Source organism: Plecotus auritus, assembly GCF_963455305.1.
Source record: "Plecotus auritus genome assembly, chromosome: 7".
Classification (NCBI taxonomy): domain Eukaryota; kingdom Metazoa; phylum Chordata; class Mammalia; order Chiroptera; family Vespertilionidae; genus Plecotus; species Plecotus auritus.
In genome coordinates, this window is record NC_137774.1 from 54,407,579 (window position 1) to 54,421,378 (window position 13,800).

The 13,800-nt window shown below is 44.1% G+C and overlaps 1 protein-coding gene across 11 annotated transcripts in view; it reads right to left on the reverse strand.

The window, feature by feature from the left end:
* Positions 1–13,407, reverse strand: part of SLC5A10 (solute carrier family 5 member 10) — a 77,929-nt gene extending 64,522 nt beyond the window's left edge. For 7 of the 11 annotated variants that reach the window (XM_080679965.1, XM_080679964.1, XM_080679960.1 and 4 more), the window contains exon 1: positions 13,141–13,272. In XM_080679965.1, the coding sequence (XP_080536091.1) occupies positions 13,141–13,254 (114 nt within the window). In that variant the 5' untranslated portion in view covers positions 13,255–13,272. Of the gene's footprint in view, positions 1–13,140 lie in introns of all 11 variants that reach the window. The other 4 variants (XM_080679957.1, XM_080679961.1, XM_080679962.1 and 1 more) reach the window with 3 other exon arrangements.
* Positions 13,408–13,800: the final 393 nt, after the last annotated feature.

Genomic DNA, 13,800 nt, shown 5'->3' on the forward strand with positions numbered 1-13,800 from the left:
GCTGGTCCCCACAGCCAATTGGCCTGGAGGTCAATTCCTCCCAGTGATACCAACAGCAATCAAGGCTCAACCACAACAAGACTGTGCACACAGCCCACAAAGGGGTGCACCAAGAGTGTCCACTGCAGGTGATTGGGGAGGCTGAGCCACTGGGTCCTATAGGACATCTACTATACAAGGCCACTCTATCAATTCAAGGAGGCTTAGCAGCTCCCAATACATAGAAACAAACACAGGGAAGCAGCCAAAATGCAGAGACAAAGTAACATGTCACAAATGAAAGAAATGGAAGAAAGCAAACTACTGGATATAGAGTTCAAAACCATAGTTATAAAGTTACTCAAGAATCTTCTAGAAACCTCCAAGGCAGCAGTCGCCAACTGGTGATCGCGGACCGCTGGTGGTCCATGAGGTCCGAAATGTTGGCAACTACTGCTGCAAGGGACTTAGTAAGACTTTCAAGGATATTAGTGAGAATGTCAACAAAATGGAAAAGGACCAGTCAGAAATTAAGCATACACTGACTGAAATAAAGAATAATATACATGGATTCAACAGTAGAGTAGAGGATCCTGAGAATCAAATCAATGATTTGAAATCGAGGAAGGAAAAAACACACAACCAAAAGAGCAAAAAGAAAAAAGAATCCAAAAATATGAAAAGAGTGTAAGGAGCCTTTCAGATAACTTCAAGCATACCAACATCTGAATTATGCAGGTGCCAGAAGAAGAGAGAGAGATATCGAAAACCTATTTGAAGAAATAATGATAGAAAACTTCCCAAGTCCAGGAAGCACAAAGAACTCCAAACAAGAGGAATCCAAAGAGGACCACACCAAGACACGTCATAATTAAAATGCAAAGAGCAAAAGACAAAGAGAATCTTAAAAGCAGCAAGAGAAAAGCAGTTAGTTACCTACAAGGGAGTGCCCATACGACTGTCAGCTGATTTGTCAACAGAAACTATGCAGGCCAGAAGGGAGTGGCAAGAAATATTCAAAGTGATGAATAGCAAGAACCTACAACCAAGATTACCCAGCAAAGCTATCATTTAAAATTGAAGGTCAGATAAAGAGCTTCACAAATAAGAAAAAGCTAAAGGAGTTCATCACCACCAAACGAGTATTATATGAAATGCTGAAGGGTATTCTTTAAGAAGAGGAAGAAGAAAACGGTTAAGTTAAAAAATATGACCAACAAAGTGGCAACAAATACATATCTATCAACAACTGAATCTAAAAATCAAACAAATAAAAACTCTTATGAACAGAATAATCTGGTGAATAGAATAGAATCAAGGGTATGGAAATGGACAATTCTCAGAAGAAAAAAGGGAGGGGCGGGAAGAGAGTAGACAAAGATCTTATATGCATGTATGCATTATCTGTGGGCACAGACAATAGGGTGGCAAGGGCCTGGGGCAGGATGGGAACCGGATGGAGGGGTGCTATGGGGGGGAAAAAGAGGGGTATCTATAATAATCTCAACAATAAATATTAATTTTAAAAAATTAAAAAGAGTGAACTAATGCCTGGCCGGCATGGCTCAGTGGTTAAGTGTCGACCTATGAACCAGGAGGTCACGGTTCAATTCCTGGTTGAGGCATATGCCTGGGTTGTGGGATGGATCTCCAGAGTGGGGTGTGCAGGAGGCAAACCATCAATGATTATTTCTCATCCTTGGTGTTTCTATCTCTCTCTCCCTCTCCCTTCCTCTCTGAAATCAATAAAATTACATTTTTTTTAAAAAAAAAGTGAACTACTTCCCTAGCCGGTTTTCTCAGTGGTTAGAGCATAGCCCTCAGACTGAAGGGTCGTAGGTTCAATTCTGGTCAAGGACACATACCTTGTTGCAAGCTTAATCCCTGGCCTGGTCAGGGGCATGTGGGAGGCAAACAATCAATGTATCTCTCAAACATTGATGTTTCTCTCTATATATATCTCTTTCCCTCCTTTCCACTCCCTCTAAATATCAATGGGGAAAATATTCTTGGTGAGAATAAACAAACAAAAAAAACACACAAGACAAAACAAAAAGAGTGAACTACTGAGCATAGAACACAGAGCCAACCAGATAATTGAAAGAATTAGTGATGTCAAAGATAGGAATCTAGTAATGATGCAGAGGAAAGAAGAGAAAGGCCTGAACATAAAGAAAAATGAAAGAGCTCTATGAGAATCATCTGACTCCATCAAAAAAAGCAATATTAGAATTATAGGCATTCTGGAAGAGGAAGAGAGTGAACAAGAAATGAAGAGTCTATTAAAACAAACAGTGGATGAGAACTTCGCAAACCTATGGAAAGAACTAGATCCTTGAATTCCCACCCCACACCCCCCCCCAAAAAAAAGAACACCTTGTTACCTCAATCGAAAGAGGCCCTCTTCAAGGCACTTGATATTAAAACTGTCAAAAATTAATGACAAAGAATCATTCTCAAAGCAGCCAGGGAAAACAAGAAAACCACATCAGAATTTCATCCAACATCTCAGCAGAAACTCTACAAGCCAGAAGAGAGTGGAACCAAATATTCAAAAGTCTGAAAGAGACAAATTGTCAACCACAAATAATATATCCAGCAAAATTATCCTTTAAAGTTGATGGAGAAATAAAGTTGTTCTCAGACAACAGCACCTGAGGTATTTTATCACCAGAAAACCTGTATTGCAGGAAATACAATACAACACATCAAAACTTCAGGGATGCAGGGAAAGCAGTAATAAGAGGGAAGTTTATGTCATTACAGGCCTATCTCCAGAAACAAGAGAAATCCCAAGTAAACAACCTAATGTCACATCTTAAAGAACTAGAGAAAGAAGAACAAAAGCAATCCAAAGAAAATAATGAAATAGAGCAGAACTGAATGAAATCGAAAACAAAAAGACTATACAAAAAATCAATAAAAGAAAGAGCTGGTTCTTTGAAAAGATTAATAAATTTGACAAACCCCTGGCTCGACTCACTAAGAAAAAAAGGAGAAAGACCCATATAAACTAAATCAGAAGTGAGAGAGGAGAATTCACCACACACATCACAAATATACAAAGGATCATACTAGAATATTATGAAAGACTACATGCCACCAAATTCAATAATCTAGAAGAAATGGATGTGTTCCTAGAAATATATAACCTTCCTAGACTAAATCATGAAGAACTGAAAAAATCTAAATAGACCTATTAGCAGTGACAAAATTGAAACCACCATCAAGCACCTCTCCAAAAATAAAAGTCCAGGACTAGATGGCTTCACCAGTGAATTCTACCAAATGTTCAAAGATTTAAAACTTATCTTTCTCAAACTCTTCCAAAAAATTGAAGAGGAGGCAATACTACTTCCTAACGTATTCTATGAAGCCAATATAGCCCTGATACCAAAACCTGGCAAAGATAAGACAAAAAAAAGAAAACTATAGATCAATATTTCTGATGAATACAGATGCAAAAAATCCTAAACCAACCACTAGGAAATTTGATACAACAGTACATCCACAATTTCATACATCACGATCAAGTGGGGTTCATTCCAGGGGCACCAGGATGGTTCAACATATGCAAATCAATCAATGTAATACACCACATAAACCAAAGAAAAGATAAAATTCATGTGATCTTATCAAGAGATACAGAAAAAGCATTTGACAAGATGCAACATCCATTTATGATTAAAACTCTCAATAAAATAGGAATAGAAAGAAAGTACCTCAACATAATAAAGGCCTCCTATATAATACAAGGCTAATATGCAAATTGTCCCCTCAGGAGTTCTATCCACCAGGAGTTTGACTGCTCGCTATGATGTGCATTGACCACAAGGGGGCGGTGCAGAATGAAGGAAGGCCCCAGCTGGAAGCCGGAAGGCCCCGATTGGCCCTGATCGCCCGCCAGGCCTAGGGACCCTACCCATGCGTGAATTTTGTGCACCAGGCCTCTAGTATATGATAAACCCTCAGCTAATATACTCAATGGTGAAAAACTGAAAGCTTTTTCTCTAAGATCAGGAACAAGACAAGGATGTCCACTCTCACCACTCTTTTTCAACACAGTGCTGGAAGTCCTAGACAGAGCAATGAGGCAAGAGAAAGATATAAAAGACATCCAAATAGGGAAGGAAGAAGCCAAACTGTCACTTTTTGTGGACAACATGATTCTGCATGTAGAAAACCCTAAAGACTCCACTGAAGAAACTATTAGAAACAATAAACATACAGTCAAGTTGCAGGGTACAAAATTAACATGCAAAAATCATTGCCTTCCTGTACACTAACAACAAAACTTCTGAAAAAGAAATGAAAAAACAATTCCTTGCAATTGCAACCAAAAGAATAAAATATCTAGGAATAAGCTTAACAAAGGATGTGAAGGATCTATATACTGAGAAATACAAAGCATTATTAAAAGAGACTGAAAAAGACACAACAAAATGGGAAAATATCCTGTGTTCATGGATTGGAAGAATCAACATAGCTAAAATGGCCATATTACCCAAAGCAATATACCAATTTAATGCAATCGTCATCAAAATCCTAATGTCATTTTTTCAAGAAATACAATGAGAAATCATCAGATTTGTATGGAACCACAAAAGACCCCAAATAGCCAAAGCAATCCTGAGAAAAAAGAACCAAGCTGGAGGTATCACACTACCTGACTTCAAATTATACTACAGAGCTACGATAATCAAAACAGCATGGTACTGGCTGAGAAACAGACACACAGATCAATGGAACAGAACAGAGAGCCCAGCTATAAAAACACACATATATGTGGACAGATAATTTTTTATAAAGGAGCCAGAAATGCACAATGGAGTAAAGACAGTCTCTTCAATAAATAGTGCTGGGAAAACTGGAAAGCCACATGCAAATGAATGAAACTGGATTACAGCCTGTCCCCATGTACAACAATTAATTCAAAATGGATCAAAGACCTAAATATAAGACCCAAAACAATTAGTTACAGAGAAGAAAATACAGGAACCAAACTTATGGACCCTGGTCCCAGAGAACATTTTATGAACTTGACCCCAAAGACAAGGGAAGTAAAGGCAAAAATAAATGAATGGGACTATATCAAATAAAAAGCTTCTGCACAGTAAAAGGAACAACAAAACAAAGAGGCAGACAACCAGATGGGAGATGATATTTGCAAGCAGTAGCTCCGACAAAGGTTTAATTTCCAAAATATAAAAAGAACTCATAAAACTCAACACCAAACAAACAACCCAATCAAAAAGTGGGCAGAGGACCTGAAAATACACCTCTCCCAAGAAGACATACGAACAGCCAATAGATATATGAAAAGATGTTCAACCTCACTAGCAATTAGGGAAATGCAAATCAAAACTACAGTGAGATACCACCTCACATTTGTTAGAGTGCCCTTATCAACAAGACAAGCAAAAACAAGTGTTGGAGAGGCTGTAGAAAAAAGGGAACACTCATTCACTGCTGGTGGGAATGTAGATGGTACAACCACTATGGAAAGCAGTCTGGCGATTCCTCAAAAAATTAAGAATAGAGCTACTGCCCTAGCTGGTTTGGCTCAGTGGATAGAGTGTCAGCCTGCGGACTGAAGGGTCCCAAGTTCGATTCTGGTCAAGGGCACATGCCTGGGCTGTGGGCTCGATCCCCAGTATGGGGCATGCAGGAAGCAGTCGATCAGTGATTTTCTCATTATTGATGTTTCCATCTCTCTTTCCCTCTCCGTTCCTCTCTGAAATCAATAAAAATATATTTTTTAAAAGAATAGAGCTACCATATGACCCAACAGTCCCTCTCCTGAGTATATACTCCAAGATCTCGAAATCTTGTATTCACAAAGATACATGCACCCTTATTGCATCATTATTCATGGTGGCCAAGACATGGAAGCAACCAAAGTACCCAGCCATAGAGGACTGAATAAAGAAGATGTGGTACATAGAACAATGGAGTACTCCTCAGCCATGAGAAAGGATGGAATAGTGCCATTTGCCACACATGGATGGACCTTGAGAACATTATGCTGAGTGAAATAAGTCAGTCAGAAAAAGCTAAGAACCATATGATCTCACTCATATGTGGGATATAAAACCGAAACTCATGAACACAAACAGCAGTGTGGTGGTTGCCAGAGGGAAGGGGGTGCGAGGAGAAGGAGATCCTAATACATGGTGACAGGAGAATATTTGGCTGTGGGTGGTGGGCATACGGAGCAATATACAGATCTGATAACATAGAAACCCACCCCTGACACCTGTGTTCATGTTGAGCAATGTCACCCAATCAATTTAATTTAAAAAATAAGAGATCATAGACCATGACCAGGGCATTTATTCTGGGGATACAACACTTGTACAATATTCTCAAATCAATAAATGTGTTGCATCACATTCAAAAACAAAGAATAAAAATCAACCCTCACTGGTTTGGCTCAGTAGATAGAGTGCTGGCCTGAGGACCAAAGGGTTCTCAGTCCGATTCCGGTCAAGGGCACATGCCCTGGTTGCGGGCTCGATCCCCAGTGGAGGGCGTGCAGGACACAGCTGATCAATGATTCTCTCTCATCATTGATGTTTCTATTTCTCTCCCCCCTCCCTTCTTCTCTGAAATCAGTAAAAACATATTTTTTAAAAATCACATGATCATATCAATAGATGCAGAAAAAGCATTTGACAAAATCCAGCACCCATTTTTGATAAAAACTCTCAGAAAGGGGGAATAGAGGGATCAACATGATAAAGGCCATATATGACAAACCCACAGCCAATATCATACTCAATGACCAAAAACTAAAAGCATTCCCATTAAGAACAGGAACAAGACAGGGATGTCCACTTTCACCACTCTTATTCAACATAGCACTGGAAGTCCTGGCCCCAGTAATCAGAAAGGATGAACAAATAAAAAGCATCCAAATCGAAAAGGAGGAAGTAAAACTCTCATTATTCACAGATGGCATGATATTGTACATAGAAAACCCTAAAGACTCCATAAAAAGAACTACTAGATTTAATAAATGAATTTGTTAAAGTAGCAGGATACAAAATGAACATCCAGAAACCAAGGAATTTCTATACACCAATAATGAATTATCAGAAAGAGAAACTAAAAAAAAAAAAAAAATCCCATTTACCACTGTAACCAAAAAAAAAAAAAAAAAAAAAAAGATATCTAGGAATAAACTTAACCAACAAGGTAAAAGACCTGTACTCGGAAAACTACAGGACATTGAAAAAAGAGATAGAGGAAGATATAAACAAGTGGAATCATATACCGTGCTCATGGGTTGGTAGCATTAACATCATTAAAACGTCCATATCACCCAAAGCAATCTTTAGATTCAATACAATCCCAGTTAAAATACAATTGACATATTTCACAGATGTAGAGCAAATATTCCAAAAATTTATATGGAACCAAAAAAGACTGTGAATAGCTACAGCAATCTTGATAAAGAAGATCAAAGTTGGAGGGATCACAATACTAGATATCAAACTATACTACAAAGCCATTGTCATCAAAACAGCCTGGTACTGGCACAAGAACAGGCATATAGATCAGTGGAACAGAACAGAGACCCCAGCAATTGACCCAAGCCATTATGTTCAATTAATATTTGACAAAGGAGGCAAAAGCGTACAATAGAGCAAGACAGTCTCTTCAATAAACGGTGCTTGGAAAATTAACAGGTATGTGAAAAAGAAATTAAATTAGGCTACAACTTACACCACACACAAGAATAAACTCAAAATGGATAAAAGACTTAAATATAAGTCACAAAAATATAAATATCCTAGAAGAAAACAGGCAGTAAAATTGTAGATATCTCAAATAGCAGATTTTTCACCGATACATCTCCTATGGTAACAGAAACAAAGGAAAAAATAAACAAATGGGACTACATCAAACTAAAAATCTTTCTCACAGGAAAAGAAATCAACATCAAAATGATAAAGGATGCCCTAACTGGTTTGGCTCAGTGGATAGAGCGTCGGCCTGCCGACTCAAGGGTCCCAGGTTTGATTCCGGTCAAGGGCATGTACCTTGGTTGCGGGCACATCCCCAGTAGGGGGTGTGCAGGAGGCAGCTGACTGATGTTTCTCTCTCATCGATGTTTCTAACTCTCTCTCCCTCTTCCTTCCTCTCTGTAAAGAAACAATAAAAAAAATTTTTTTAAATGATAAGGGAACCCACTGTATGGGAGAACATATTCACCCATAATACATCTGATAAGGGGTTAATTTCCAAAACAATCAGAGAACTCATACAAATCAATACCAGGAAGACAAATAAACTGATTAAAAATGGGCAAAGGACCTGAATAGACACTTCTCTGAAGAGGACATACAGATGGCCAAGAGACATATGAAAAAACACTCAAAAGTCACTAATTATCCCAGAGATGCAAATTAAAACGCAATGAGGTATCACCTCACACTTGCCAAAATGGCTATGATCAACAAATCAACAAACAACAAGTGCTGGCAAGGATGTGGAGAAAAGTGCACTGTTGGTGGGAATGCAGACTGGTGCAACCACTGTGGAAAACAGTATGGAGTTGCCCAAAATATTTAAAGTGGAACCACAGTTTGACCCAGCAACCCCCTTTTTGGGAATATATCCTAAGAGTCCCAAAACTCAATTAGAAAGACTATATGCATCCCTATGTTCATAGCAGCACAATTTACAATAGCTAAGATCTGGAAACAGCCCAAGTGCTCATCAGCAAATGAGTGGATAAAAAGGCTGTGGGACATTTACACCATGGAATACTATGCAGCAGTAAAAAAGCAAAATCTCTTACCCTTTGCAGCAGCATGGAAGGGACCTGGAGAGCATTATACTAAGTGAAATAAGCCAGTCAGAGAAAGACAAATATCACATAATCTCATGTATATGTGGAATCTAATGAACAAAATAAACTGATGAACAAAATAGATCCAGAGACATGGATGCATGGAACAGACTGACAAAACTCAGAGGGAAAGCGGCGGGGGGGGGGGGGGGGGGAGATTAGCTTAAAGAACTTATACACATATATGCATAGCCCATGGACACATACAATACTGCGGTGAAGGCCTGTGTGAGGCAGGGGTTGGGGGGAGGGGGGAAAGGGAGAGAAAGGGGGGCATCTGTAATACTGTCAAAAATAAAAAATGAATAAAGAAAAAGAAAGAGTTGCTGCATCTTGGTCTGGGAAGACACTAACGGGTTGCATTTGGCTTTATGCCCTGCAGGCTGCTCCAAGGATCAGCAGGATGATGAGCTCCATGGAGTGAGAGGCTGGTGAACAAGCAGCACAAGAGGTTCCCACTGCACTCCTAACCCCATGTCCTACACACTTCCCCTTCATGATTGTAGCTTCATGAGATGAATGCAACTATTAATCATTTTGCTACTTGTTTTGAATACTAATAGAAATAACACAAAACAAAACTTATAACACTAAAAAATGGTTAAAATGGTTTTATGTTATGTGAATATTACCGCTTAAAAGAAAAAAGAACAGAGGCAGCCAGCTCCCCACCCACAGCCCGCTACCCCTGCCCTGGGCTCAGCCGTCAGCTTCCCCAGGGCTTCAGTTCTGTCTAGCCTACTCCAGGCCTCACCCAACTCCCTGGAGCCCCCGCCCCCACCCCAGGGGTGGGGGGAGCTCTGGGCTTCAGGTAGGGATGGATACAGACATAACGAGGAGCTGTGACCACGAGCAGTGCTGACCAGCGCTGACTGAGCCAGGTCCCTCCTGGCTTCTTATCCCTGACCAGTCAAACCACTTCCGGAAAGTTGCTATGGCCCTGAAGGTCAAGTTTTGACCTTCCTCAGCACGTTCCTCAGTGCACAGTTAAGCTGGGCTTTCTTAGTTCTGCTCTGGATGAGGACTTTGAGCCCAGGAAGCTGAAAGACCTTTGGTCTTGATTCCTTACTTCTAATATTTATATTTCTAATACATTTCAACAAATTTTCACTTGAGTGCCCTGCCTGCCTTTTATTTGGGGGGGGGGGGGAGTGTATATTTTGGCTCTATGTGTATGGAATTTAAAAATCTGAAATCAGAATGCCTGGGCAAGTGACTTAATGTAACCACGTGCCTCAGTATCCTCTTCTGAATTGTGGCCCTAATAAGAGTTCTTCCCTCGTCCTTTTCTTACGGGGTTAATGAGTTAATGCATGTAGCTCTGCACTGGCGCCTGGGACCTGGTTAGTGTTGAATAGGGTCAGTGATTAGGTGGCTTTTTCAAGCCCCATTTGGTGCTATCTGGGTGAGAGAAATTGAAAGGATATAAAATTGAAAACAGGACGTATCTTAGATACACATTATAAGGCTAGATCAGAAAGTAGCAGTCACCATGCACGAGGCTTCTTTCTTCCTGGCTTTCATTGTCCCACATCCTGTATTCAAGGTGATTAAGCCAACGTTTCTGGACCTGCTCTCCAAAGATTCTGATGTGGCTCCTTCATGCCTTTCCCCGGCCCCAGGTCCACACGAGTACCCCACTTCCTCTCTGCCTGTGACCAGCGGAACTGTGTGCGGTGCAGCCTGAAGGCTCCATCAGCTGGCGGCCTGCGCACCCGCAGCTCGAGCAGCTCTGGCCGTAGCCCTGCCTTTTGCTAACGCCTTCTCATTTTCAAGGACTCAGTGCACAGCCAATTGCCTCCTTATTTTCTTTTCCATTCCTAAAGGGGCCCCTTTTCCCAGCAATTGGCTTGAGTAGTCCCACCCCATCTCCAGCGCCGGGCCCTGTGCCTATCACACCCCTTAGCTGTAGTCACACCTGGTCAGGGGCCAGCACTGGCTTAAGAGGCGGTGGTCAGAGTGCAGCCGGGGTTGCTCCTGGACCCTGCGAGGTGGAGGAGAAAGCTGCGCTCTGGGGCTGCCAGCACCATGTACACCTCGTGTACATCCACCGAGAGCCCCTCTGTGGCAGAGTTGGTTCCAAGTGGACTCAGAATTTAAACCCAGGCTGGACCACTAGGCCAGACATCTTCCCTTCCTGAGGGAAACTGGACTCAGGACAAAGCCACACATAGGTGGAGGCGAGAGAGCCACAGTGCAGTGCAGCTCTAGCCTTGATGATACTGCGAACCCCAAGATCACACTGCACCTGAAACCTTCATTATTGCTGGGCTTTTCAGTGTGGATGCCTGACACTTTCTTCAGTGTTTTAGCTCATTAGCAATAGGTTTTCTGTCACTTGTTAACAGATGCCCTAATGGATGCAAAGGGTTAACTCAGAGCCCTCTCCTCCAGGAGCACATCCTTGAAGGCCCTCCCCTGGCTCTCTAACTTCACCACCAGAGCATCTTTGCAGAGCTGTACCTGTCCCGCTGGTCCATCTGCCTCTGGCCCTGAGCACCTCACAACCCTGTGGGCCCTGGCTCAGCACCCTCCTCTCCCAGCCCTGTTCTATTCTGCATATGCTCACAGCTCTCTGCCAGCTGCACCCAGCTGGGCTGGCATGGCCTCTGTGAGGGACAGGTCATAACTCCCACCACCCCACACTGCCTGGGCCACAGGCAGGCTGCGCTGGGACAGGTGGACCCTGCTCAGCACAGTACCTGGCCTCAGATGCCCCAAACTCCTTCCTTAGGGACGCCTCGCAGCTAAATCCCCGCTGGTGCCGGCGGAAAAGCATCTCTCCTCTCCTGTCCTTCCTGAGGTCTGGCTGCCCTCTCAGCCTCGCTCCCACCTGTCGCATGCAGGAAGCCTGTCTTGACCACTTGGTGCATGCACATGCCCGCCTCTGAATTCCCAGCTCTCTCCGGAACATGGCCCATCATGGCTGGCACCAGATACATCCCTTGTGCTCCTTGACACAGCCCAGGGGCATGGGCTGCACTGACATCACATTGTGTGTTTGAGGAAACTGAGGCCAGAGAGGTTAAGTAAAGAGCTCCAAGTGCACAGAGAAAGTCAGGGCTAAGCCCAGCTTTCAATGTGATTCACGATTTAATCACAAAAGAATCAACTTCAACTGCCACTTCTGTTGTTGCTACAACTACCACCACAACAATCACAACTAATCTTCTAGCCACAACTGTCCAGCAATACCACTAATACCACCACAGCTACCACCACAACTATGACCATCATTAACACACCACCACTACCACTGCAGCTACCACCACCACTAGCACTGCAGCTGCCACTACCACCACCACCACTACCACTGCAGCTGCCGGCACCACTGCAGCTATGGAAGCAGCAGCAGCAGGGTCCAGGCCCAGGGACCTCTCCCCACTTCAAGGACTTGGGACTGAGGACAATGTAGGTGGTGTGTCCATCTTACAGATCAAACTCCGAGGCCCAGAAAGCCAAGCAACTTCCTAGGATGCCAGAGTGGCACACACCATTCTCCCTCCCAGCCCTCAGTCAGGCCAGAAGCCAGAAATGAAGACCATATGTCAGGGCTCGAGGACACTGGCCTGGGCACCTTGGCACATGGCACGGGTAGCTTGACCTCTGCTAAGCACAGCATCAGGAAGGCTCAGAGATCCGCATCCCAAGTAAACAGCAGCGCCTCCCCTGTTCGCAGGGCCTGGGCTCACTGCGATCGCTTCCCCAGGCCTGGGTCCCCCGCAGGCGATGGCTTTGTGGAGCTGTAGGCAAACAGGCGGATGGGCGACTTGCATGGCACCTGCCTAGGCCTGCACTCCTGGGGCCTCCACCTCACTGGGTTCTGTGATCAGGTCTTTCTTATCGAGGGCAAGAGAAACTGGCTCCTGGATTGGGCCAGGCAGCAAACACAGATATCTTGGGAGCTTGTTAAAAGTCAGATACCCAGGCCCAAGTGCCCTTCCCACCTCTGGATTCCGACCCAGCGGCCTGGCATCCAGACAGGAACCCGTGTGACTCTGGTGCTCAGGTAGATGTTGGCCCTGGGAGCCCACCTGACATGGAGGAGACGGAGGCCAGGAAGAGGACCTGCTGCATCCAGGCTCCCAGCCCAGACAAGCCCAAGGAGCTTCCCATCCCCCGTCCCTTAGAGAGACCTTCCTCTTCCTCACTTTGTAGGCTGAGAATCTGTTGCCCAAAGAAAGAAAGGAAGTTGGTCACAGTCTCTGACAAACCCATCCCAGGACTGGGAGCAGGACCCAATGGGCCCTGGTCACCGGGGAGATGCTGTCAGCGCCCAGGTCCCACACCCCACACGCTCTCACCCATATGCCCACGGCCACGTTCACGGCAAAGTACACGGTGATGATGATGATGTCAGCCAGGCTCAGCTGCGAGCTCAGGGCTTGGGGGTCGCCGGTGGTGTTGTCCACCGCCATCCTACAGCAGTGCCTTCTCTGACCAAAGGGAATAGGGGCCAAACCAGGACAAATAGGACTTCCTGGCAGCGATAAATTGATCATTAAACCGAGCAAGACCAGGGCATCCCCAGCCCCCTGTGGCCGGGCAGGGCGACTGTTTCAAAGTGCAGCGGGGCCTCCCTCAGGGAGAACTGAAAGGGAGGGAGGAGGGAGGAGCCTCCATAAATTCAGAGGAGGTCTGGGGAAAATAAAGAAAATGTAGTGGATCCAAAGCCATCAGGATGTTCCCAGGAAGGCTGTTACCCAATGGGTGGCTGGACCTCTGTTTAGTTCCTGTGAGAAGCATGGAGGGGCGGGGACAAAGGTCACCACACACCCCACCTGGACAGCCCGTGGGCTGGGAGTGGGCGAGGAGACTGGGAGGGTGACTTTCACGTGCGTGGCTTACTTCCAGCCACAACAGCCTGGTCCCAGATTGTACTCGTGAGGGGCAGTAAGGACCTGCCCCAACACCCTTTCTAGACCTGAAATAGGCCCAGGCCCCTCAGCTTGACCTCTTTTGGG